General features: G+C 36.1%; 1 protein-coding gene across 21 annotated transcripts in view; it reads right to left on the bottom strand.

Annotated features, from left to right (window-relative positions):
• The window catches only part of NEB (nebulin), a 210,280-nt gene that overhangs the window by 136,083 nt on the left and 49,918 nt on the right, over nucleotides 1-24,279 (bottom strand). For all 21 annotated transcript variants that reach the window (XM_070944263.1, XM_070942819.1, XM_070943071.1 and 18 more), the window contains exons 47-64: nucleotides 21,613-21,924; nucleotides 21,243-21,449; nucleotides 19,368-19,472; nucleotides 18,847-18,954; nucleotides 17,859-18,170; nucleotides 15,676-15,882; nucleotides 15,145-15,249; nucleotides 14,733-14,840; nucleotides 14,076-14,387; nucleotides 13,022-13,228; nucleotides 11,707-11,811; nucleotides 11,447-11,554; nucleotides 9,461-9,772; nucleotides 8,380-8,586; nucleotides 6,751-6,855; nucleotides 5,305-5,412; nucleotides 4,776-5,087; nucleotides 1,909-2,115 (exon numbers count right to left, since the gene is read on the bottom strand). In XM_070944263.1, the coding sequence (XP_070800364.1) occupies nucleotides 1,909-2,115; nucleotides 4,776-5,087; nucleotides 5,305-5,412; nucleotides 6,751-6,855; nucleotides 8,380-8,586; nucleotides 9,461-9,772; nucleotides 11,447-11,554; nucleotides 11,707-11,811; nucleotides 13,022-13,228; nucleotides 14,076-14,387; nucleotides 14,733-14,840; nucleotides 15,145-15,249; nucleotides 15,676-15,882; nucleotides 17,859-18,170; nucleotides 18,847-18,954; nucleotides 19,368-19,472; nucleotides 21,243-21,449; nucleotides 21,613-21,924 (3,447 nt within the window). The remainder of the gene's footprint in view (nucleotides 1-1,908; nucleotides 2,116-4,775; nucleotides 5,088-5,304; nucleotides 5,413-6,750; nucleotides 6,856-8,379; nucleotides 8,587-9,460; nucleotides 9,773-11,446; nucleotides 11,555-11,706; nucleotides 11,812-13,021; nucleotides 13,229-14,075; nucleotides 14,388-14,732; nucleotides 14,841-15,144; nucleotides 15,250-15,675; nucleotides 15,883-17,858; nucleotides 18,171-18,846; nucleotides 18,955-19,367; nucleotides 19,473-21,242; nucleotides 21,450-21,612; nucleotides 21,925-24,279) is intronic.

The raw sequence follows: 24,279 nt of genomic DNA, 5'->3' as shown, positions 1-24,279 counted from the left end.
ACTTAATTAATAAATACAAGACCCAGGGGAAAAAGCTGTATACTGCCTTTATTGACCTTACCGCTGCTTTTGATTCTATAGATAGGAACCATCTGTGGAGGAAACTACAAGCCATGGGGATGGACCTCAGACTTATTTTGTTGATCAGGACTCTCTATACTAATACGGCAATTAGAGTCAGATATGCAGCAAATGGGGCCTCAACAAACAGCATACAGACAACTAGAGGAGTGAGGCAGGGCTGCCTGCTGGGCCCTACTCTTTTTAACCTTTATATAAATGATATCTCAGCGCAGATGGAAGATCTTCTGACGCATAGCCCCCAAATAGACTCAAGATTTATTAATGTATTAATGTACGCCGATGACTTAGTGCTGTTTTCTAGAACCCAAATAGGCATGAGGAGACTTCTCGCCAAGCTCTCACATTATTGTACTACAAACCATTTGACTATAAATGTAGCTAAATCAAAAGTTTTAGTCTTTGGCAATAAGAATAAAAAGCATAATTGGGATATTAATGACACAAAGATTGAGCAAGTTACCCAATATACCTATCTTGGAATTGTTTTTTCCAGTGCAGGTGGTTGGACTCCGCACCATCAATACCTTTCTCAAAAGGTCAGAGCTGGGGCAAGCCTTGTATCCAAATTAAGTAAACATATTCAACCAACCTCGATTTTACCAATTCGTAAAGTCTTTCAGGCTAAACTTGTTCTGATTATGCTCTACGGTGCCGAAATCTGGGGTCTTACAGAGGCCCCCATATTGGAGAGAACTCAAAATAATTTGTTAAGGAGGATGCTGGGGGTAAACAATTCCACTTCGGTGGCAGCTGTCAAAGCTGAATTGGGACATTTTTCACTGCACACCTACACAATTACTAGGGTGGTAGCCTACTGGCTAAAAATGACTCAGATGGAAGCCAGGAGACTTCCCAAAATCTGCCTAGAGGAACAGCAGATTTCAAATCCTCAAAGGTATTCCTGGATAACTCGGCTGTCAGAAATATTGGATCGATATGGTGTAGGGTTCCTGTTGTGTGACACACTGAAGCAAGTTAAACAACAGATTAAAGATATACATGGGCAAATGGACATGGCAACTCTTTCAACTAATCACTCCCTTAAGCTTCTGACAGCAGTTAAAACAACTTTTACCCTGGAAAAATATTTACATCTAGAAATGCCATCAGTGGAGAGAAAGCTATTTGTCAAGTTTAGATTTGAACTTTTAGATACCAACATCAAATTCAGCCATTACCGGAAAATCCCGTATGACGAAAGAACATGTATATGTGGGGCAAATGTCGTGGAGGATATGGTGCATATAATATTTGAATGTAGGTTGTATGAGGAAGTAAGAAAACAATATCTGTCCCCAATTATAAATAAATTTCCCCATTGGAATGTAAGGCATGAATTATCATTTCTATTGAAGGCAGACTCTCCTCCCCTGGTAAGGGCTATCACTCGCTATCTTAAAAGGATGACAGCAATACGAGCCAGTTATATCGAAAAGAATTTCATTGATTGTAAGAAAGATGAGCTGAGTTAGAGAGGAGCTATCTTATTTGGGTTATCTAGTTTTGGAAACCTAGTTATTGAGCTTCGATATTGTTAAATTTTAAATGTCATATATGATATATTTTTAGACTGTTATTTCTGTAACTGTTTGTTTTATCTTTTTCTTTCTTTCTTTCTTTCTTTCTTTCTTTCTTTCTTTCTTTCTTTCTTTCTTTCTTTTTTTTTTTGAAAAGGCCTTCGGGCTATTCAATAAAAGAACTACAACTACAAAATCTCTACCACTCATAACATACATCTGCCTGAGACTCTTTTGCTTAAGTAATGCTAACCAGAAGGGTAGAGTGGCATATGCCATTATTTGCACTCAGAATGGAAACAGTCACCTTATTCATAACATCAGCATTATGCTTGGCAAGTTCCATATCCATTGAATCAGTCAGCTTCTTAAATGGGAAAATACTTGGGTGTTGGCGATATTTGGTGTCACTAGCAATTTCAGTGGCTTTCTTGGACTTCTCAATATCCAATGATCCAGCAGGGCTCCAGCCAAGACCTTTATACCACTCATTATAATCTTGCTTATATTCATGCTGTAGGCAGAGAATAAAACACATCTATAGTTGCACAGCTCTTAACTATAATAATATAACATCACCCTATGGACATATCAAAAAGAGACATCTTATGATGAAATGATGACACGGTGAATTACAGTTTCGGTCACTCTTGAGTAAGATATAATCCTCTTGTCTTTTGTTTGCTTTATTATTTAATTAATAAGCATTGCAAAATTGTAAAAATAATACTTGGTTTATTATTTAGTTAATAAACAAGTGTTTTCTTTCTAAAATACTGAACAGCAGCGGCTCTCATACGATTTTTTAAGAATACTCCAATAATAATTCTGACTCTAAAAATTAGCAGATTTTAATTTTTATTCTCAATTGTATCATGCCATTGAGAAAGCATTTAATACATATGTACATGGTATAGATCTTCCTAAAAGTGCACTTAATTAAGATGCAACTTAATCTTTCCAAAAACTTATAGTTATACTATATTTATGAAACCAGGAAGCACATATACTCCAGATAATTATTCCACTGAGTGGTATAAGACATGTATTGAATTCTTTGTCCCAATATCATTGCAGTTTATCCAGATCAGTGCACACTTGAGGATCTCACGGCAGCGCGACACAACACAATTAATGTTGCTAGTTTCTGGGCAAGATCTGTTTAACTTGTACATATTTTAATCTTGCGTTTTATATTTTAAAATTTGTGTCATGCAATATGCCTTATTTCAATTGGTACGCTTCTGACACAGATAAACAAACATTGTAGATCTATACAATAATGCCTTTTAAAATACTCCCCTCCCTCTCTGTGATTTATATAACTATAATTTTGAAGACTGGTGACTATCCTGCTGACTTTGCAGTTCTGCTGACTAATTTACTTGTTCTATTTTAATGCAAAACTACCGCCATGGACCCTGGCACATAGAAGGCAGATGGAATTCAATCATCCATCTTGCACAATATTATTTTATACACAGTTGACAAAGCATATTATTAGATTACTGACATTCAGAAAAACCTAAAATCTGCAGCAGTAGTCTCACTGGATGTTTTTGAGATGGTGCAATGGGAATGAGTTAAGAAAAGCTTTGGCTAACTATTCATTACTAACTATTAACTAATTTGGGCACTTTATGCAAAGACTCTCTAGAGCAGGGGTATCAAACTCAATTTCATTGAGGGCCGCATCATTTGACCTCAGGGAGCCGGGGGGGGCTGTGCCCAGGGTGGGCATGCCCAGCTTGATGGCACTCATGTCGGGGGCATCTGTGGTCTCCCGAACGCTTTGCCAATGAAAACAGACTCACAAACTCCATTTTCGGTCACGATGGCCTCCTGCCACCCTCTGCCAGCGAAAACGGAGCTCGGGGGGGCATGCACAGCCCTCCCAGCTTCATTTTTGACCATAACAGCCTCCTGCTGCCCTCTGCCAGCAAAACAGAACTCGGGTGTGCCCCCCCCCAAGCTCTGTTTTTGCTGGCAGAGGCACTGCAGGCCAGTCCTTCACTGTTTCCAGGGTGGCCACATGGCCAGATTTAAGCACCCCGTGAGGCTGATTTGGCCCATGGGCCTTGAGTTTGGCACCTCTGCTCTGGAGAAAGCTGTAATGCTGGGAAAGATATAAGGCAGGGGTGTCAAACTCACAGTCCATGGCCAGATGTGTCATGTGCTGGCCCCTCTCCCGCCCAGTTTAGCAAAGGGGAAAAAGTCCCGATACGTCACGTGACGCCGCCATGATGACGCGAGTTTGACACCCCTGGTGTAATGAAAGGAAGGAATAGAATGACCAGCAACAAGGTAGATGGGCCTAGTGACAATGACTGTAACATTGGAAAACTTGAAAGAACAGGTTAGGAGTAGATTGTCATGGAGAAAATCTATGTGGTTACTAGGGGCAAAAATGACTTGACGGCACATAAGCAATCAAATGAGAAAGTTTGGGAAAAGTTTTGGCTAACTATAGATTTCCTCCTTTTTTATACGATCACATAATGTGTATTATGTAGTCACAAACTGTGGATCAATATGTGGTACACTGTTCTTTTTTGCTAAGGATATTACAAATGGAATGATCTCTTCATCTAGCAAGAGAACTTGCCGAGCTTAACAAGAATGTCCTTTATCTCACTTTGTTTTTCATTTAATATTGGTACAGTACAGCTATTACAAATTAAATACATTTTACAGCAGGTGGAGTTGAATCCATACTGTTATATGTGTTGATGATAGCTTACGTCTTCTCTATAATTATGCATTTTTATACTAAAATGTATTTGGTAATTTATCAAGTTATTCATTTAGTTGAAATGTTTTAATGACAGCTGTAAAAATTGGGATTTCCCTTTTAACTACGTGGGAATTCCAAGGGAATTTTTTTCTGAGCTAAAAAATCAACATAAATTGTTAAAAATCCTGTTGAGTTTATGTTCGTATAATTCTGATCCTTATTCAGTCAAGAAATTTCTATCCTACGACAATTCTAGCTGAATATTGCAAGTAATCTGTTTATTTATAAATATTAAATCCATTTATTATAAAATATTGTTTATTAAAGCATTTTGATTTTTATTAATTTTTGAACTGCCCATCTCCCCCAAAGATAAACAAACATATAAAAAGCACCTTTCAACTAATAGCAAAAAAAAAAAAAAGATTGAAAGATCTTACATCACTTTGAACCCGATTCATGTTTCTGGCCAGTTCTATATTTATGGCATCCGGCAGAAGGATATATTTATGGATGAGCCTTTTGTAATTGATATTGGTAATATTGTCTTGTGCTTCTTTGGCAGCCACAATGCTGACAGTATCAGCAGGCGTGTTGTATCTCGTTTTGCTGCTTTCATAGGCTTTCTTGTACTCGCGATCTGACTGCATCTTGCCCACTTGCATGTAATGGACAAGCTTGGGGTCATCTTGGAGGCTGAGGAAGCCAACAAGTTTACCCTTGTCCTGTTCATAACCCAATTTATATTTGTACTGCAGAGAAAACAGAAAGTGAAATGTAAGCTCGAGAAGGTCAATACTGAATTATAACTTTATCATACAGTAATAAAATAAAGTGAATACAGGTACAGATTGAAAGATTGTTAAATATGGTAAAATTGGTTCCAAAGGTGTCTTTTTGTTCAAAGGGGCCTTCTGTAATATTTCTTCAGCAGGAGAAAAAAACCAACAACATCGACTGTAAACTTACATCACTGGCAATCTCCCGAGAAGCTTTAGCAGCTTTAATAGGGATTGCATCACTTCTGAGATCACAGCCTTTCTTCTTAGCTTCTTCCAGAGAATGTTTATATATTTTCTATGTGGGAAAAGAAAGGAAACTATTTTAAAAAATACTCAATACAGAGACAGAAAATTAATACTTTATAAGCTCTGGTTATTTCTTATCATCCTGGAAATATTAGGAAGATCCAGTAGAAAAAGTAAATTTGATTTAATAGAATTAAGACACAAGCACATTTAAATTAATGTAGTGCAAGGGTGTCAAACTGGCGGCCTGCGGGCTGGATGCATCACAGGCAGGCCACACCCACCTCAGCTCCGCAAATGGGAAAAACATCACAAAACGTCACGTGATGGCAACGTGACACGGTAAGTTTGACAGCCGCAATGTAGTGCAATGATTCTGCCAGTTAAAAGTTATGATTCTTTGTTCTGAGGGTCATCCCGAATCTTTCAAAAAGCACAAGGGGCCTTAAAGTCCACCCTGCTAATTTATATGTTGATCAATGCCACATTACAAACCTACATTAGGGCCCTTTTTACAAACAAGCCACACAATTCCACATGTCCCACATCCATATGATGCTGTGCACTTGGTTAATTAAGATGTATAACTATTCTTAGCATCCAAAAGAGCAATGACAGCTTTACAGCAATTCTACTGGAACTCTATAGAGAGGCAGTTTTACATTGAAACTTAATCTGCTTAAAGGATCCTGAGATTTTCTCTTCCTTCCTGTAGTTGAGATGCTAAAGTATCTGACCACAATTTCCCCTCCACTTCCCAGGCATTCCAGTGGGGCAGGTTTGCCATTTCCTTCAACAATCACACCACCAGGGGTGGGTTGCCCCTGGTTCGCACCGGTTCTATAGAATCAGAGTAAGATGAATCAGAGTAAGATGCAAGACTACTGCCAAAGTTCCCCAGGACACTATGGTGTCTGGATAGAAAAAGACCTATTTTAATTACACATATCCAGCAAAGCAACATTTCAGTAAATGAAAGCCGGCTTTGGGAAGCTTTCACAAGCATTTTTAATACACTGCCAGGATAATTCTCGAGTTTCTATTCAAGTTCTGGCAAATAGTAATTTTGATATTTTTTTTTTCTTCTTCAAGTTGTATTTTTTCCCTGTTTCTTTATTGACTTGGTGTGATGGGTTTCTTGATTTTGTGCTGATAGTTTGAGAATAATTATTTGGAAATGTTAGGTATGGAATAGTTACACATACAAATAATTCTGCTACTTAGAGTTTCCAATGAATAATACTGAAGGATTTGACTCAAAGGCTAGCTTTTCTACTAGGCGATGTGTCTACTTTATCTTGTTTGACAAATAATGTAATGTAGTTTTGCTGATTCACTAATACTAGCACTTAGCAAAATATAGCTCTTAATCAACCTGCATACTTACATCACTGATATTATACGCATTGACTTTTGCCAAAAGAATCTCAGGAGTATCTGATGTGATATGAATCTGTGTCTTTTCTGCTTCCCAGTCCTTTTTGTAAAGGTGCTAAAATAGAATGAAGGAAACATGTATCATTGAAAAATAACTTTGAACTAAACCTAAAAAAAACCACACCATAATGAAAGAAACCACACCATAATAAAACCAATATTGTAATTAAATTTAATTTCATAATCCTTTGATGATTGAAAAATATTTTATCAGTTCATTTTACCTAAACAATTGAATTAATTTGACTGAACCATGCTTAATCAGCCCAATACAGTATGAACCAAGTGTGAATTTTATCTTATGTAGAATGATCCAAGGAAGAATATTCACGTGCTGATGACAATTTTCTAGTACAAATTGGTACTAGCAGTTGAGGTAGCTCTCAACTTACGACCATAATTGAGCCCAAAATTTTTGTTGCTAATTTGTTAAGTGAGTTTTGCCCCATTTTACGAATTTTCTTGCCACAGTTGTTAAGTGAATCACTGCTGTTGGTAAATTCATACACAATTGTTAAGTGAAACTGTTTTCCCCACTGATTTTGCTTGTTAGAAGGTCACAAAAGGGGATCACGTGACCCAGGATACTGCAATTATCATAAATATGAGTCAGTTACCGAGCCTCTGAAGTTTGCTCAAATGACCATGGGGACACTGCAACAGTTGTAAGTGTGGAAAATGGTTATAAATCACTTTTTTCAGTGACATTGTAACCTTGAACAGTCACTAAATGAAGTGTTGCAAGTCAAGGACTACCTGTACTAGCAAATTAGCATAGTTAAATTTGTTTAGCTACACTAATTTTTAAGAAATAAAATCAAGCAGAAAGATCTTCCGGTTCCTCTGGTAATTAATGATTGTTGCTTTTGTTCTGTGAAATCTTGGAATATTTAGTCCAAATAATAAAGACTCTTAGGCCAGAAAGTAAATCTCTTTTGAAAAAGATTATTTTGAAAAGAGAATTGTGTCATGGGATTGTGAAAGACTTTATATGCATTTGCATGTTGATCATACAATAATATAAAAGAAAATTTACCCCTTTCATTGGGAGAAAAACAAACATGTAAATATCACCCTAAATTGCATCTTTTAAAAGCCAGTTACATCATAGCAGCTAGAAAATATTAGCAAATAGAAATCTATTCACCACTTCATCCCTAAGTAAATAATACTGATTATATCTCAAAGAAATGAATCTGATGATACTTGTTTACCTAGAAATATCATAAGATCCATAATCAAACCTATGAACTAGAAATATATAAATCACCAATATATACAACTATTGGCAAGTTGCCTCCTGAATTGTTCTCACAGTAACTTTCTTAATACTGTAGAAAAAATAATATACATTTCTTAAGAGCTAGAGTCTGTCCTGCACATGTATATCCACTGAAAACAAGTTAATTTAATGACTTTGGGCAAGGATGTTGCTGTGTTTCACATCACATTTTAGTTATTAATTTTGGTTTTGTGATGAATCATATTTACTGACTGCAGATATATGATTTATATGATTGTAAGCCCACCCAAATCTTAGTAAGTAAGCAAGTAGATAAATAAATATTCTTTGGCTTACATCATCCATTATTTTTGCATTACTTGTCGCCAGAACCATTGGCATAGAATCCATTAGAATAGAATATTTCAATTTATCTGGATGTTGTCTGTACTTCTTCTCACTGACAATCTCCATGGCTTTCCTATTCTTTTCAGCTTCTAGAGATCCTAGTGGTACCCATCCAATCCCTTTCATGAATTCATCATAGTCTGCTTTGTACTGATTCTGAAAAACAAAATGAAAGGAAGGTTTATATAAAATGTTTGGAAAAACAACTTTCCAAATATTAAAAAAAAAAAGATTGATCTTTTGAGCATAGTTTAGTGTGCAGCCTGGATTATAAATCACATTAGAAAAGACCAAAAAGCAAGCATTTTTTGAAACACAAATGAAAAATGTACATTTCATTGTTGTTATACTGCATTGTTTCATCATTGTTAAATGATGCACGTGACACATTAATTTGAGCATGTCTGTATATTATTTTATCCCGTGATTTTGCATTCTATCTCCATTACAGTTTTATTATTAGTTATTAATTTGATACACCAAATTTGTTGCATACGTAGGACTTCCTCTTCAAATTTTTCTCCATAGCAATGTTGTGAGAGAGAACTGGCATTTATTGTCAACTCACCAGCTGAATTTGGGACAGTCATATACTGTAAATTTGCCCAATGAGCTAGCGGTAGACCATGGCTTAGGCTATGCTGTTAACTATGACTACCACTCTAACATTTAATATAAAGAGCTGCTCCATAAGATGGCCTATACATTAAATTAATAAATTAATAATGTTTTCTATAGTGCCAATCTACTTCCCAGTAAATGCTCTTCAAATCTTCTCTAAATTTGCAGAGGGAAGAAGGGCTTTGGCTATTTCCATCATGTAAATGGAAGTTTGATAGCAGCACATTGCATATTTTCTATGTCCTGCTTCTTCAGGAGAAAAGCTAAATGCCATCTGCAGTTAAAAAAAAAAACAGTTCTAATATATCTTCCTCGCGTTCCCTCCCAATTGCAAAGTAAGTAAGAGTTTAAAGACTTCAGGTTATCTAACTTTGTCATTCGAGCAGTTATCAAAAAAATACTTCCTTACATTACTCTGGATCTGCATCATATTTTTGGCCAATTCAAGGCTCATAGAATCAGGCAAAGCACTGTAAGTGTGGATAATATTCCGGTAGTTGGTATCAGTTGCCACTTCCTGTGCCTTCTTGGCTGCCACAACACTGAACATGTCGACAGGAGTGTGGAACCTTGTCTTTGATTTTTCGTAGTCCTTTTTGTATTCACGTTCTGACTGCATCTTGGCAACTTCCATATAGTGCACAAGCTTAGGGTCATCTTTTACGTTACGGAAGCCGATCTGCCTTCCTTTTGATTGTTCGAAGGCCAATTTGTATTTGTACTATAAGCCATATAGAATAACAAAACAACACACATACACACACATGTACATATATGAAAGGATATTTAGTTACTTTATTCATTGACGGTGACTGATAAAGAATTTGATATGTTTAATTTAATTTAATTTAATATTTAAATTTATATACCGCCCTTCTCCCGAAGGACTCAGGGCGGTGAACAGCCAGAAGTAAAAAACATCAAATACAAAATATAAAAACAATTTTAAAATGAATTAAACAATTTGGCCCGACAGTTAAAATCCCCCATTAAAAATCCAAATTAAAATACACAATTGGAGAGATTAGGCCAGCCCGCCTTGATGAAATAAAAAGGTTTTGAGGGCCCAACGGAAAGTACATAAGTCCAGAATCGTCCGTATCTCCGGGGGGAGCTCGTTCCAGAGGGCAGGTGCTCCCACAGAGAAAGCTCTCCCCCTGGGGGCCGCCAGTCGGCATTGTTTGGCCGACGGCACCCGGAGGAACCCCTCTCTGTGGGAGCGTACTGGGAACACGTATATGTGTTACTATATAGAGTATATAAAATGTTAATATATGTAACATTTCCTATCACCCAAATCTTCTGATTTTACAATTACAATTCAGTAGGAATTGCTTGGGCTTTTCTAAATATTTCTGGATAAAAATACCAGAATGTTACAGGCACAGAAATATTTGCTTTTTTCAACTGGCAAAACAAAAAAACAACACCCAATCAGAATGTGCTCTTCTTGATAATAGATGAGCACAGATAGCCAAACAGTGCTTGCCTACATCCCACCCGCTCCAGTTTTGCACAATAAACCACTGCCCTGTGTAAATAGAGTAAAAGATAAGAGTTTTATAAACTTGTGATGGTGATTAATCATCACACAACTTATACAGCGACTCCTTTATCCACTCTCAACATCCAGCCACCATCCCTGGATGACTGCACGCCCGATGGACACCCAAATTAAATATAAGCAGATCTGCATTGCCATCTGGAAATCACCTAAGTCACCATAAGTTTGGTGTAATATAGCAATAATTAATCTTTTAATAGAATTAAATGGCATTAAGCCTTTTCAAATCAATAATATTGATTAGGCTACAATCTAACTCATGGTTTACATTAAAGCCTAATATTTGGGGGGAATGGAATAAATGCTATCTTTATCCACTAGCAAGATAGAAGTTTGTACCAATTATCTTTCAATATTTCCCTCTGGTAAATTCCCTGGAGATCATAAAAGGCTTGTTGACAAGGACAGAGTTAATGAAGCAATAAAAAAAGAACTATACTGGGATATAATTGTTTACTGGCAAGAATAGAAGGGCACTTATCTAGAGAGAGAGAGAGGAAGGGAAAGAGAGAGAGAGAGAGTGAGGGAGGGAGGGAGGGAGGGAGGGAGGAGGGGTGAGGGAGAGAGAGAGAGAGACTTGACAGATGATAGATAAAATATACTAAATATATTCCTGCAGGAGCATGTTTGAGAAAGTAACAAGATATCCACAAAACCTTAAAATTTTTAGGAAACAAATTCCATACATTTGCCAGAGCAAATTCATGCTTCAGGAAACATAAATAATTCAGACTAATATAATTGTATACATGTAGATACCAGGGAGCAAATGAAATGATCAGACTAAGAATATGTTTTCCAATAATAAGGCAATATAAAAATTAAACTTACATCACTTGCAATATCCCTGGAAGCTTTAGCTGCTTTTATGGACAGAGCATCTGACCGTAGATCACAGCCTTTTTTCTTCTCCTCTTCCCAGCCAGACCTATATATTTTCTGTTCCATAACAGAAGGAAACACAGGCAGATGTTTAGAATTTTTTTTTTTCAAGGAAAAAAATAGAATGATGGATATCATTCAGAATTAAGCCAAAAGTATGACCCATAATAATATAATGATATGCTGGTCCAGTCGAATAGTTAGCTTACATCACTCATGATGATTTGGTTGGCTCTGGAGAGGAGTATTTCTGGTGTATCAGGCATTATGTGAATGTCAGTCTTCTCTTTGTTCCATTTTTCTATATACAGCCTCTGAAATTAAAATAAAAAGTTTAAACAAATCACATTGTTGCATGTTGCCAAGTTATTTGCTTGCACGTTTTGTACCATTAAGACACCCTGTCTCACTAGGCAAAACTAAATCTCTAATGATAAACATTTTATCATTGTTTTTGCTTCCTAAACTAAAAATATGCAATATTTTCTTTTTTTAAAAAAAACCTACTAAATATTAATTCAATGCTTAATTTCTTGATTTCACAAAGGGGCTATACAAACTCAAAACAATGGAATATAAATATTAGATTTTTTAAAAAAATAATTCAATCCTAACCGTTCGTTGAATTTCTGAATAAATTGTAATATGGACACTATTGCTATTTCAGATTGTGTCTCCGTAGTATTACCACTTACTACAACAAATAGTCACGTCATTTTCTTCTATATGGTTATTTTAATATATCTATTTTAGTAATTTACCTACTGTATCTTAGAGGATCCAGTTTTTTTACAATTAATATGACAAGAATTAAGAAGACTTTTCCCCCCCTTTCAATTGACCTTTTATTCTATTTATTCATTGCCAAGCTGCCAGAGGCAGATCTGAGCTCAAAAGAAAACCCAGGACATATGGGTTTTACAACAAGTAATATTAGAAAGAAGCCATATTCAAAACAATACAGTAAATCAAGATATAGCCCTATTTATAGAGAAATTTCTCAGCGTAATTCATGAATTATGCAGGCTCTTCTTTCAAGCAGGTTGGCTTGTTTTCCATCTGGTTTTTTTAAAATGGTTCTTAAAAAGCCATATTGATTCTTGTTTTGTGCACATAGCTTATTGATCCCTGTTTGGCTCAAAACTCCTTTTAATCCAGTTTACCATCATCCAGAACCTTCAAGAAAATTAAAACGCAAGCCACAAAGACCATAATCACTCTCCATGCAGGTAACATCTAATTTAATTTGATATTTAGTCATCTTGAACAATTACCAGAGACAGATCTCATTACCACACCTTATGATAGCAAATTTATGAATATGCACTGTGTGAAGAACTACTTTCCTTTATTATTGGCTAATTATTCATTCAATAAGCCATGACTAAAATTAATGAGCCATTGAAGCAGTAGAACTTCCAATAAATGCTTTTTACTAAGAATGAAGTACATCTTTACTGGGTCATTTGACTATAGTCCCTGAATCCTAATTTGATGTTCCTAGGAGATTTTGTTTTTCCTTACCTTATCCATGGTTTGTGCATTTTGTTTAGCCAACACCTGTTCCATGGCATCCATGTCAATGGTATACTTCAGTTTGTCTGGATGCTGACGATATTTGTTTTCGCTGAGAATTTGAGTGGCATTCTTTGCATTTTCAGCCTCCAGAGATTGAATTGGCACCCAGCCTAGTCCCTTCAGCCAGGTATTAAAGTCAGTTTTGTAAAGATTCTGGGGAGGGGTTGGGGAGCAGGGAGAAGAAATAACTTGATATGAATTAAATTGTCTTATTTTAGTGTTCATAAGATCCCAAAATAATTGTAGTTGTAGCATGGCCTAAAGAGCAAGCTTCATTCTTCATTCCATCAAAATGCTCACTGAAACGGTAGCTTTTGACCAAAACCGCAGAGAAAATCTTCTCTCCAGTTCAAGGAGGACATTGCAAATTGATATGTTCATTATTCTGAAAGTGAAGTCTATTCCCACTGTTTATGACTTCTAAAACTTATTTCTAACATTTATTCACGAACGTATGAAAACATATATAAATATTGAAACATCCAGCAGTGGCAGTCTTTTGATCATTTTTTTAATTGATCTTTTGCTAGTTTTTCCAAATGTAGGATTACTTCCTCTCCGTGCATGAAAAGATCGAAGGGTGATATACTGAAAGGCCAGTGGAACAAGACTGGCCAAAGTTCTTTTCCCTTTTACTGGCAGGACAGTTTTCAGCAGAGTTCCATTCTAGTGGAAGCAGAATGAAGTGGGATCCAACTATCTAAGTCTACGTAAGGGAACTTCCAATAAGAATGTGATGCATTTCACATTCTTCCAGTATTAAATGCCTCTGTAATTTATTAAAATCCATTCGTCCCACAGTTAATTGTGGCCATATGAAAAACTTTACACTTCCAGTAAACAGACTGGAACCTGTCTGGAAATAAACACATTCTTATGTCATGTTAATCAACTGTATCTAAATTGTATTAATTATATTTTTAAAAAGCTGTCCTGGCCTTCTCCAAGCCATTAATTAGCCTCCGTAATCTTAGGCACAACAGTGTTAATAATTACGTACATCACTCTGAATCTGCATCCTGTTTCTTGACAATTCCATACTCATGGCATCAGGAAGAAGAGTGTAACTGTGCAGAGGTTGTCTGTAGTTTGTGTCAGTCACAACTTCTTGGGCTTTCTTAGCGGCCACTACACTGAATAGATCTAGAGGCAAGTTATATTTAGTTTTGCCGCTTTCATAGCCTTTTTTATATTCACGTTCTGATTGTAGTTTTGCCACATTCATATAATGAACCAATTTAGGATCATCTTGCAGGCTACGGAAGCCAATTTGCTTTCCTTTTTCTTTCTCATAGGATTCCTTGTATTTGTACTAGGGAAAATCAAAACAAAGAGGTTTAAGCCATTGCAAAATGAGTAGTATCAAGTTAACTTAAACTATCCTGTGATAGAGAGTATCTCAATGCTGGGTATTTATTCCTACCCTTGCTTTGATTATTTTCTGGCTATCACCTCTTTCCCACTGTTCTTCTTCTTGTTGTGGTTAAAAATGTCACAACTGCATTCAGTTATTGTACACCAAACTAGAAAACTACATTCTCCCTTGTTGTTATTGTTTTCATGTGCTACCTGTACTTCTCCAAGACCTTTTCTTCCAAACCCTGCTGTTTTTTGTTTTTTGAAAGCCCCTTAAAAGATTTTATTAGGATTAACTTACATCACTGGCAATGTTGCGTGAAGATTTCGCGGCCACAATAGGAATAGCATCTGCTTTCAGGTCATAGCCTTCAGCAAGCCGCCTCTTCCAGTCTGCTTTGTAGACATTCTTAAAGAGAAGAAATCACTTTTCTTAAAGCCTCTAATTAAGTTCTAGCAGTGAAGATCCATGAATATTCTTATGTTAACATGAAAGGGTTTTTTTTTTAACTTGAGAGTTCCAATTAGAATTAAGATAATTTACATCCATTCTAGTGAACAAAATCCTAGTCTTTTTCCTACAAGTGGCTTAAAAAAAATGAAATGGAAAACCCAAGAATAAAATGAATCACCAATTTTGGTTTTCTAAAGATGAAGGTCTTACATCAGTTTATGTATTCATTTAAATAACAAAGAAATTGCCAAGTACTTACATCACTTATATTGTAGGCATTGACTTTTGCTTGAATAAACGCAGGTACATCTGGATCCAAATGATACGTGTGCTTCACTTTCTCACCTTCTATCTTATAGTTTATCTGAAAGAAAAAACAATTTATGCAGCAAGTCCAAGTTTTAATTTAAAATTATGTTGCCCAAACTAGTATCTTCCAGGTATTTTTGGACCATAACTCCCAAAATTCATAACCACTATGGTCAAATGCAATACAGTCTGGAAATTCTGGAAACCATAATCCCAACATATTTTAAAGGATTGAAAAGCCTCCTTTAGAATGGAAACTTGTACCCAGAGCACATAGGATAATAAATCCAATTTAGGCCTGTATAGCTAGGGATTTGCAAAATTCTTGAAAGTTTCATGGAAGAGCCTCTGCAGGAATTTCTTAGATAAAGTACAAAACTTTGAACCAGCCCAAGACTGCTTATAAATATTTTAGAATTCCATAGCACTTTTAAGACAATAACTTAAAAGATGGAAATGACGTCCTTTGGGTTGAACTTACATCACTCAGCTGTTTGGTATTATGTTGAGCCAAAACCATCGGTATAGCATCCATCAAACTTGTAAATTTGAGTTTGTCTGGGTGCTGGCGATATTTGGATTCAGATATTGCCTCGCCAGCTTTTCTAACTTTTTCCATATCCAGGGAGCCCAAGGGGCTCCACCCCACACCTCTTAACCAGTTGTTGTAGTCATCTTTGTAAGCAACCTGAGGAAAACCAAAAGGAGACTCAAAGCTCTGGAAGCATGGGGAAAGCCCTTCAAAGGATCAAGGAGTACATACAGTAGTTCCCAAGACAAGCATTGGCACCCCAATGGGATGCATTTATATTGCCTAAGTTAAACATTTGAATGTCTTTATTGTAACATAAGGTCTGCATAGGTAGGCAAAGTGAGAGACAAAATCCTGCACTTTCTGGCTATCTGATAATAGTATTTCCATAACTTTCTTCCAAGATGGACTTCCTTTGTTTTTTGTCACTCTACATAAATACTAGCTATATACATAATCATAAAACAATATTTATTTCTTTTAGACTGAGGCAAAAGCTCTTGGGAAAATGAGTATTGTTTTTCAGCCAACATTAGCATCCAATTTAGCATTCCATTTATCTCTGAGTTTGGAAGGCAAATCTACTGAGCACGAAAATACTGTAATGGAAATGGGTATACACATTCAAGCAAAATCTATCACAATCAGACAGGGACAAAGCATCTCTTTCGAAAGGGAAAGGAGAGCACAAAGTGAAATTCATGCAAACATTTCTTTGGCAACGCTCAAGGCAACAATTTATTTTTATATATGAATTCCAACTCAAACCCCAAAATGGGGTTCAGGTGTGCTTTCCTGTGAAAATTGTTACATTGGCACAAAGGGTATTAATTAATTTGTGTATCACTTCCAACTTGGTGTTCACATACCAAAAGTTAAGGGGGAAAATGGCAAGTGAAGCAAAAAAAAGAGTATAAAGCTGACACTGGAAGAGAGATCTCAAATACAGAATGGTACTACCGTGTTTCCCCGAAAATAAGACCCTGTCTTATATTTTTTTGAACCACAAAATAAGTGCTTGGCCTTATTTTTGGGGATGTCTTATTACTTTGGGGTGCGTGGAGCAAGATGAGCTTCTCTTGCTGTCTTACCTGATTGCCAGCTCTGTCTCCCTAACCCTAACCAGGGGTGAGGACTGGCTACGCATGCATTTAAATATTTTCAGGGGGGCTTATTTTCAGTGGGGGGCTTATTTTAGCGCTCAAAAGCCCTATTGGACTTATTATCAGGGGATGTCTTATTTTAGGGGAAGCTTGGCCAAATGAGAAGTGTTGGAGATGTAAATCCAAATCTTCAGTCTCTCCATGACCTGATGACCATAAAGGTGCAGGAGAGTATAGATAGAGAGTTAAGAATTAACAGATTAAAGAATTCACAGAGTTAAGAAATGATGATCTATTTGCTAATCTGATGTCACTTTCATCTTCCCAGGAGCATGCATGCGCATGTACACACACAGAGAGAGACAGACACAGAGAGAGAGAGAGATACAGGGCACATGCAATGTGATTCTCCTCTTGAAGAGATATAGCTAGCTAGATACCAAGTATTTGCCTGTTTGTAAATTTCCTGCAATTAAATCAATTAAATTAAATTAAATTAAATCTTTCTGTTATAATTCCTAAAGTTGCTTCACTGATCATTTGCAGGTGTAGAATGCTTTAACTCCCAACAAAGAGCAGTTTACATGAATGACTCTAACATTCTCAACTGCTATCTCTACCTCTTTAAATGAGGGTCCCAATTGTTTTGTCAAATGTGGCTCTAAAAAAATAGCCATTTATCACACTGATGAAGTTATCTGAAAAAAATGGAGTGCATCATCAGTGCAGATAGATTTCCCTTGCAAAATTAAGCAGTAGTTCCTCTGGGAATTAGAGATAATTAAGAATTCAAGGAACTGTCATATTCCCACACCTCCCCTTCCTTCTTTGGTAGCTCAAAAAGCCATTTTAATGACTTCAGCATCTTTAAGAATGATTAATCTGACCCTGTGGTTAAAAAATAAATATTTTCAAAAATAATGTATTCTTAGAAATGATTCTAGAAAAAAAAAATACCATTGCTTGCTAGATAAACTATGCTGTGTTGTCTCTAGGCAATTGTGACCTTTTAAATATTGCCCTACTTACATCACTTTGGATTTGCATCCTGTTCTTGGCCAGCTCCACATTCATAGCATCTGGCAGGTAGGTATAGTGATGGATCGGATGTTTGTAATTGACATTGGAGGCTACATCCTGAGCCTGCTTGGCAGCTTGGATACTGACCATCTCCACTGGTGTGTGATAGCATGTCTTGCTTTTCTCATAATCCTTCTTGTACTCACGCTCAGACTGCATCTTGGCCACATTCATAGAATGGACAAGCATAGGAGCGTCTTGCAAGTTTCGGAAACCAACCTGTTTTCCTTTAGTCTTTTGATAAGCTTCTTTGTATTTGTACTAAAGGTCCAGTCAGAGAGACAAAGAGAGAGATTAGTTAGGCCTGGATAGTGAGACTTGGTATACAAGCAGCTAAGAAAAGTGTCTGGATTAATTGGCAATTCAGTACTCATTTTTATGTTAGTAATGGAGAAAAATAATTTTAGGTGAATCATTGACATGGACATGACAGGAGTCCTTCAAAAAAACATTCTCCTAGAGTAGAAAAAGTAAAATTAGGCCTGTGTACAGGCATAATTATGCCTGGATTATAATCATGAATTTCTGAAAGTTACTATTATAGTCTGTGCAAAAGAATACATACAGATTTCCAAACTGCTGGAAATGGGATAAAGTATATGGCATAATATTTAATTCTATCTATGTTGTGCAATAACCTGCTCCCATTTTTTTCCAGTAATTTTTATCTCTTGAATAAGCAGCCACATCATTTCCACTAGACAAAACAATGACAGGTTCGCACCTGTCTTCAGTAGTGAAGAAGGAGGCTAAAGCAACAGAATGAGAGTGGCAAGATATTTTGCCAACAAAACCTTTGAGCCTACAGTAAGGATAGAATGGTCTAAAATAGAGAAGATAATTTGTGAGAAAATACTTTAATCGTTTACATAGCAAGCTAATAGCAACTTTCATCATTCTGATAGTATATAAAGAGAATTTAGTAAGGATTACTTACGTCACTAGCAATGTTTCTTGAGGCCTTGGCATGAGTAATTGGAATGGCATCACCCAGTACATTGGGTCTTTTGGCGATGAGTTCCTGATAGCCATATTTATAATAATTCTGGAAAAAAGAGCATCTTACTGATTTAACAAGTCATTTTAAGTCATTACTGTTGATTAACTTAGAATCCAATAGTCCATACAATGCAATTATCTGGACTTTCTGACTTTCAGTTAGCTTTTCTGGATTATGCTTGATCTAACAGGTTTCAAACCATGGCTAGTCATGTCAGCACAGCCTCTATTGATATGACAGTCAATGTTTGACCCCTCCATTTCTTGTTTCCCTTCTCCCAAAAGGAAAAAAAGAAAATTACTTATATCATGCACAGCATCAAGTGATAAACAATGATATATCGCATGCCAAATTATGTTGACTATTTGATTTTCAGAATATCAGAATAATATTTATTATAAAACTCTCCATTATTTACCACAGTATAAATTATGCACAGCCTTTGAATAGTCACTTACATCACTGATATTAGTTGCGTTATATTTGGCCTGGATAAACTGAGGGGCATCTGCAGGCAAATTATATGTATGCTTCATTTCTTCCCCAGAGGATTTGTATAAAATCTGAAAATCAAGGAAACAAGACAATAATATATCCTGATGTTTCTTAACTCAACAGTTGAATTTACATATTACTTTAGTGCATAAGACTGCAGCCTATGCACACTTACTTAGGAGCCACTGAAAGCAGTTGTACTTCTTTCCATGGGAGAAAAGAATGGCCATTGGAACAGGTTATAACAATTGTCCTTAGAATCAGTTACTACATTTCCATGTGTACTTATTTGTCATTAAAAAAATGTTGCTGTAAGGTAGCTAAGTTGAATCAACTAACAATTATAATTATAACAATTATAATTAATCAGTCAACAACTTCCAGATCATTGGAAAACCCACCAGATCCTGGTAGGTTTATTAGCAGAACAAAGATATCTGAAAAAATTAGATGTAAGAAAACTAAACTTTTAAAGAGGAAACACCTAATGTCCTTCAGTCTCAAACAAATGACTCTGTCTATTACTATTAGAGCTACAATCTCAGCCTCAAGCACTTGAGTATATGCTTATACTTAATGCTTATTCAATAACTAAAAATAAATTATTTCAAAATACTATTAATAGAATACAAATCTATTATTTAGCTATTAAAATTAGTCACAGCAATACCGAATTTAGTGGAAAAATTATGAGATATTTACTCTTGCTTTCTAATTATGTTGTTAAAGCTGTTACACTGATTTTTTTTTTTTTAAGTGACAATACAAATGTAATCTGTAATTTTTTCTTCTACAAGAACATTTTCAGGTATTACATCCAGGCCTATTTTGTTTAAAAACAAAATACCTTAGGATTGTTATTCATTTATTCAATTTATGTGGCTGCCCATCTTACCATCGTGACTCTGAGCTAGCTAACTAAGAACATTTACAAACGTAATATAATAACACAGCATAAAGAACAAATGGCAACTGGAGTTAAAACAAAAACACCTATCTACCATAAATTGAATGAAACCTTCACAGGTCCAACTAATGATGAAACCTATATCTGGAACACAACCTTATCTTCAGGACTTTCTGAAAAATCATGAAAACCGGTGCCAATCAAATCTCCAGGGGACAATGTACCATCAATAATACCCTGAACTCTGTTTTAGTATATATTTTTCCAGTAGACTCATTTGATATTATAAGCCTTTGGTTATCCAAGTAACTTGGCTGGTACTTTATCATGCCAAGGGAAGAATGCACAGACTTTGGGATCTGACATAGTGATATGAAGGCGGTTTTTGAAAATGTGGAAGGAGCAGATAAGTTCTGAATCCCTTAGTATTGTGAGCAGATATTTTGCAGACATGGTGAACTCCATAGTGTATTGGGGGAGAAAGGCAAAGATAGAAAAAGTTTGCTGTAGTGATTAATAATCAAGGCTAGAAATTGAGGGGCTGGGAGTTCTAATTCCATTGGAGGCACAAAGTTGGATAACTATGGGCCAGTCATTGTCTTTGAGGTTAGAAAGAAAATAATGATAAACTCTTTCTGAAAAATTTAAAATCAATTTGCCAGGAGTCAACAATGATACAAAAGAAACCCACATGCACAACCCCATACCCTTCCTAAATAGGACATTCTTTTACACTCTTCATAAAGCAAATATTAACATGCAAGATGAAAATAAATAGAATAGAAAAGGGAAAAATTGCTAGCCACTTTTGCATAATTATTAAATACAAGGTTCAATTTCTTTAATTTCATTCATTCATTCATTGGATTTAGAAGACTCTCCAACTCCATAAGACTTGGCATTTCACCTATCTTTCCAAAGCTTTACTCACATCACTGAGCTGAAGTGCATTCTGCTTAGCCTGGACCATGACGGGAGAATCCACAATACTGGTAAATTTAATAGTGTCTGGATGCTGTCGGTACTTCTTTTCGTTTAGAGCGTCTCCTGCTTTTCTTGCTTTCTCCGCTTCAAGGGAACCAATTGGGATCCACCCAATTCCTTTCATCCAGCTATTAAAATCTGTCTTATAAAGATTCTGAAGAAAGAAAAAAAGAAAAAAAGGAAGGAAGGAAGGAAGGAGGGAGGGAGGGAGGGAGGGAGGGAGGGAGGGAGGGAGGGAGGGAGGGAAGAACTGATTAGTTTAAAAAACTTCTTTTCAAATTACATTTATCTGAACACAAATGTCTCGGTAGACTTACATCACTCTGAATCTGCATCATGTTTTTAGCTCGCTCCACACTAATATCATCTGGCAATAACGTATAATTGTGCAGGAGATTCTTGTAATTGGTATCGCTGACAATTTCTTGGGCTTTCTTAGCAGCTACAACATTCACCATATCAAGTGGAATGTTGTATTTAGTCTTGCTTTGCTCATAACCTTTCTTGTAGTCCCGCTCTGACTGCATCTTGGCCACGTTCCTATAATGGACTAATTTGGGGTCATCTTGAATGCTCTGGAAGCCAATCAGTTTGCCTTTGTCTTGTTCATAGCCTCTCTTATACTCAAACTGTCAAAACAAGATTGAGAAGGAGATTTATTTCCTGATGAGCATCATATAACCAATACTACAAAAACCAATGCTGAAAACAAAAAGACAATAAAGTCAAAATGAGCAGAAAAGTGTCTACTTTCCAGATTGAATGCATGCATTTAATAGTGCCAGAAGAACTGCAACAAGTGACAGCATATAAAGTATGCTTTTGGCGTACTGGTGAAAACTCCCATGCATTTGCAGAATTGTGTTAAATCCTGTGTAAGTAGAATTCTGTAGATGCCATTGGCATTTCATGATCAAGTCTGTTCACAGTACGCTCAATAATTGCAACAATTGCATAATATTATTAATACTGATGATAGTAGTGATAGTAGTAGAAGTAACAATAATGGATTGGATCAACTAATATTTAAGTCAATGTGAAAATTTGGTTGTGGTTAATTTATTTGATTATAATTCCCACTTGATTCACTGGGAATTAAATGGAATCAAAGTCCAGCATCACCCTATGCCCTTTCATTTGGCATTTATATCCCATTGTCTATGGTAGGATTTGATCCAAAGTTAAGATTATGAGATTATAGTGGCAATTCTCAGATTTTTTTTTAATCAAGTTTTATTGATTTCCCCCCCCCCATTCACCTGCATATTTTATGAACAGAGTATTGGCCATATCATAACTTATACAGTTTATCATATTCAAATACATTTTACTCAGTTACAATTTTTGCCAAAATTTCCTTTTTTCATTTTTTGATCGTGTCTTAAAATTTCTATGCTTATTTGTATAAACAACATCTTTATTCGACCTCAAATTCTAATTTTTCTGTTTTAACTCATATTTACTCTCTTTTACTTTTTAATAACTCATTCTTTATCCTAGTGCACTTATGCATGTTCGGGGTTGCCTTTCTTCCACTTCATCTTTTTTAATGTACAGCAATCTTTCTTCTCAATCTCTTTCATCTCATTCCCTTCTTTCCTTTCTACTTTCTTCTTCCCTCTTCTCCTACTCCTTCTCTACTTCCCCTCCTTTCTCCCTCTCTTCCTCTCTTTCTCCCTTTCTAACCCTCTCTCCTACTCTTATTTCCCTTCCTTCCTCCCCTCTTTCCTTTCTTCCCATTCCTCTCTCTCCTTCTTCCTCCCTTTTCAATTTTCTATTTTCCACTATAGTGTCCAGGCAACCCCGACTTTTCTTTCATTTATTTTCTCAAAATTCCCCTTATCTTTTAATTATTAACAATGTATTTCAACTTATTCCATTTTTATCTTAAATCGCAATTCTCAGATTTTAAGAACTGTAGCACTGTTACAGAATTTGCAACTGTGATCGAGGTACAGTAAGATAATACAAATGTTACAGCCTGAAAAAGGTAAAGCAAACCAAGAAACTAAACTATTGCACTGATATATTAGTAATCAAAAGTATTTGAACACCACTAGTTAAATATCTGAAGCAGCTTACTATGATTATAAAACAGAATAAAGTGGAGGGGAGAGAAGAGAAATAATTGAAGCTATTCATGAAAAATAATAAATATAAACTATTGGAGGAGTTACCAGCTCGGAAAGAGACTCATGAAAAGTTAAAGGTTGGAAAGGCTCCTGAAATGAATCAGTATTGGGGCCTGGCAAGTTATAGATAGGAAGGCATTCCCGTCTGCAAAGGCTATTTATTTATTTTATTTTATTTGTCAAGCATGTATAAGATAACAGATATAAGTATAAACACAATTATGAATACAGGAAATGGTTACGAATAAATGGGGACAGTAGGATAGGGATGGTAGGCACGTTGGTGCGCTTATACACGCCCCTTACAGACCTCTAAGGAATGGGGTGAGGTCAACAGTAGACAGTCTAAGGTTAAAGTTATGGGGGTTTGGGGATGAAACCACAGAGTCAGGTAGTGCATTCCAGGCATTGACCATAACAAAGATGCAAATGATGTAGTGAGCTAATTGAAAAAGACAAGGCACAGTGCTGTTCAAGTTCTGCACTATGAAGTCCCATGAAACCGAAAAGTTAAAAGATATTCTTAACGCAAGAGTTGTCAAAGTCTTGTTCCCAAATGGCTGCCTGATAGAGGCTCAGCCACTGTTAAACATGTTGAGGGTGTTGAAATGATGGCTGGTAAACTGTACAAATCAGTAAATGCATTACAAATAGATTTGTTAGTGTGTTTGTTTGTTTGTTTGTTTGTTTATTAAATGTATATGTCACACATCTCACTAGCCAGAGTGACTCCAGAAAAGTACCACTCTTTTCCGGGATTGGTTTAATTCAGAAACCGGTCCACTAGAATGCAGGTGATGTAGCATGGAAGGGCTTTTTCTTAGTTTGATGAGGGTAAAGTCCTAAAAGGAC

This window comes from Pituophis catenifer, unplaced genomic scaffold (assembly GCF_029215685.1).
Source record: "Pituophis catenifer annectens isolate HBS135680 unplaced genomic scaffold, rPitCat1.0.hap2 SCAF_1, whole genome shotgun sequence".
NCBI classification, from domain to species: Eukaryota; Metazoa; Chordata; class Lepidosauria; order Squamata; family Colubridae; genus Pituophis; species Pituophis catenifer.
Note: the sequence above shows the minus strand (reverse complement) of the source record. Positions and strands in the feature narration are given on the sequence as shown.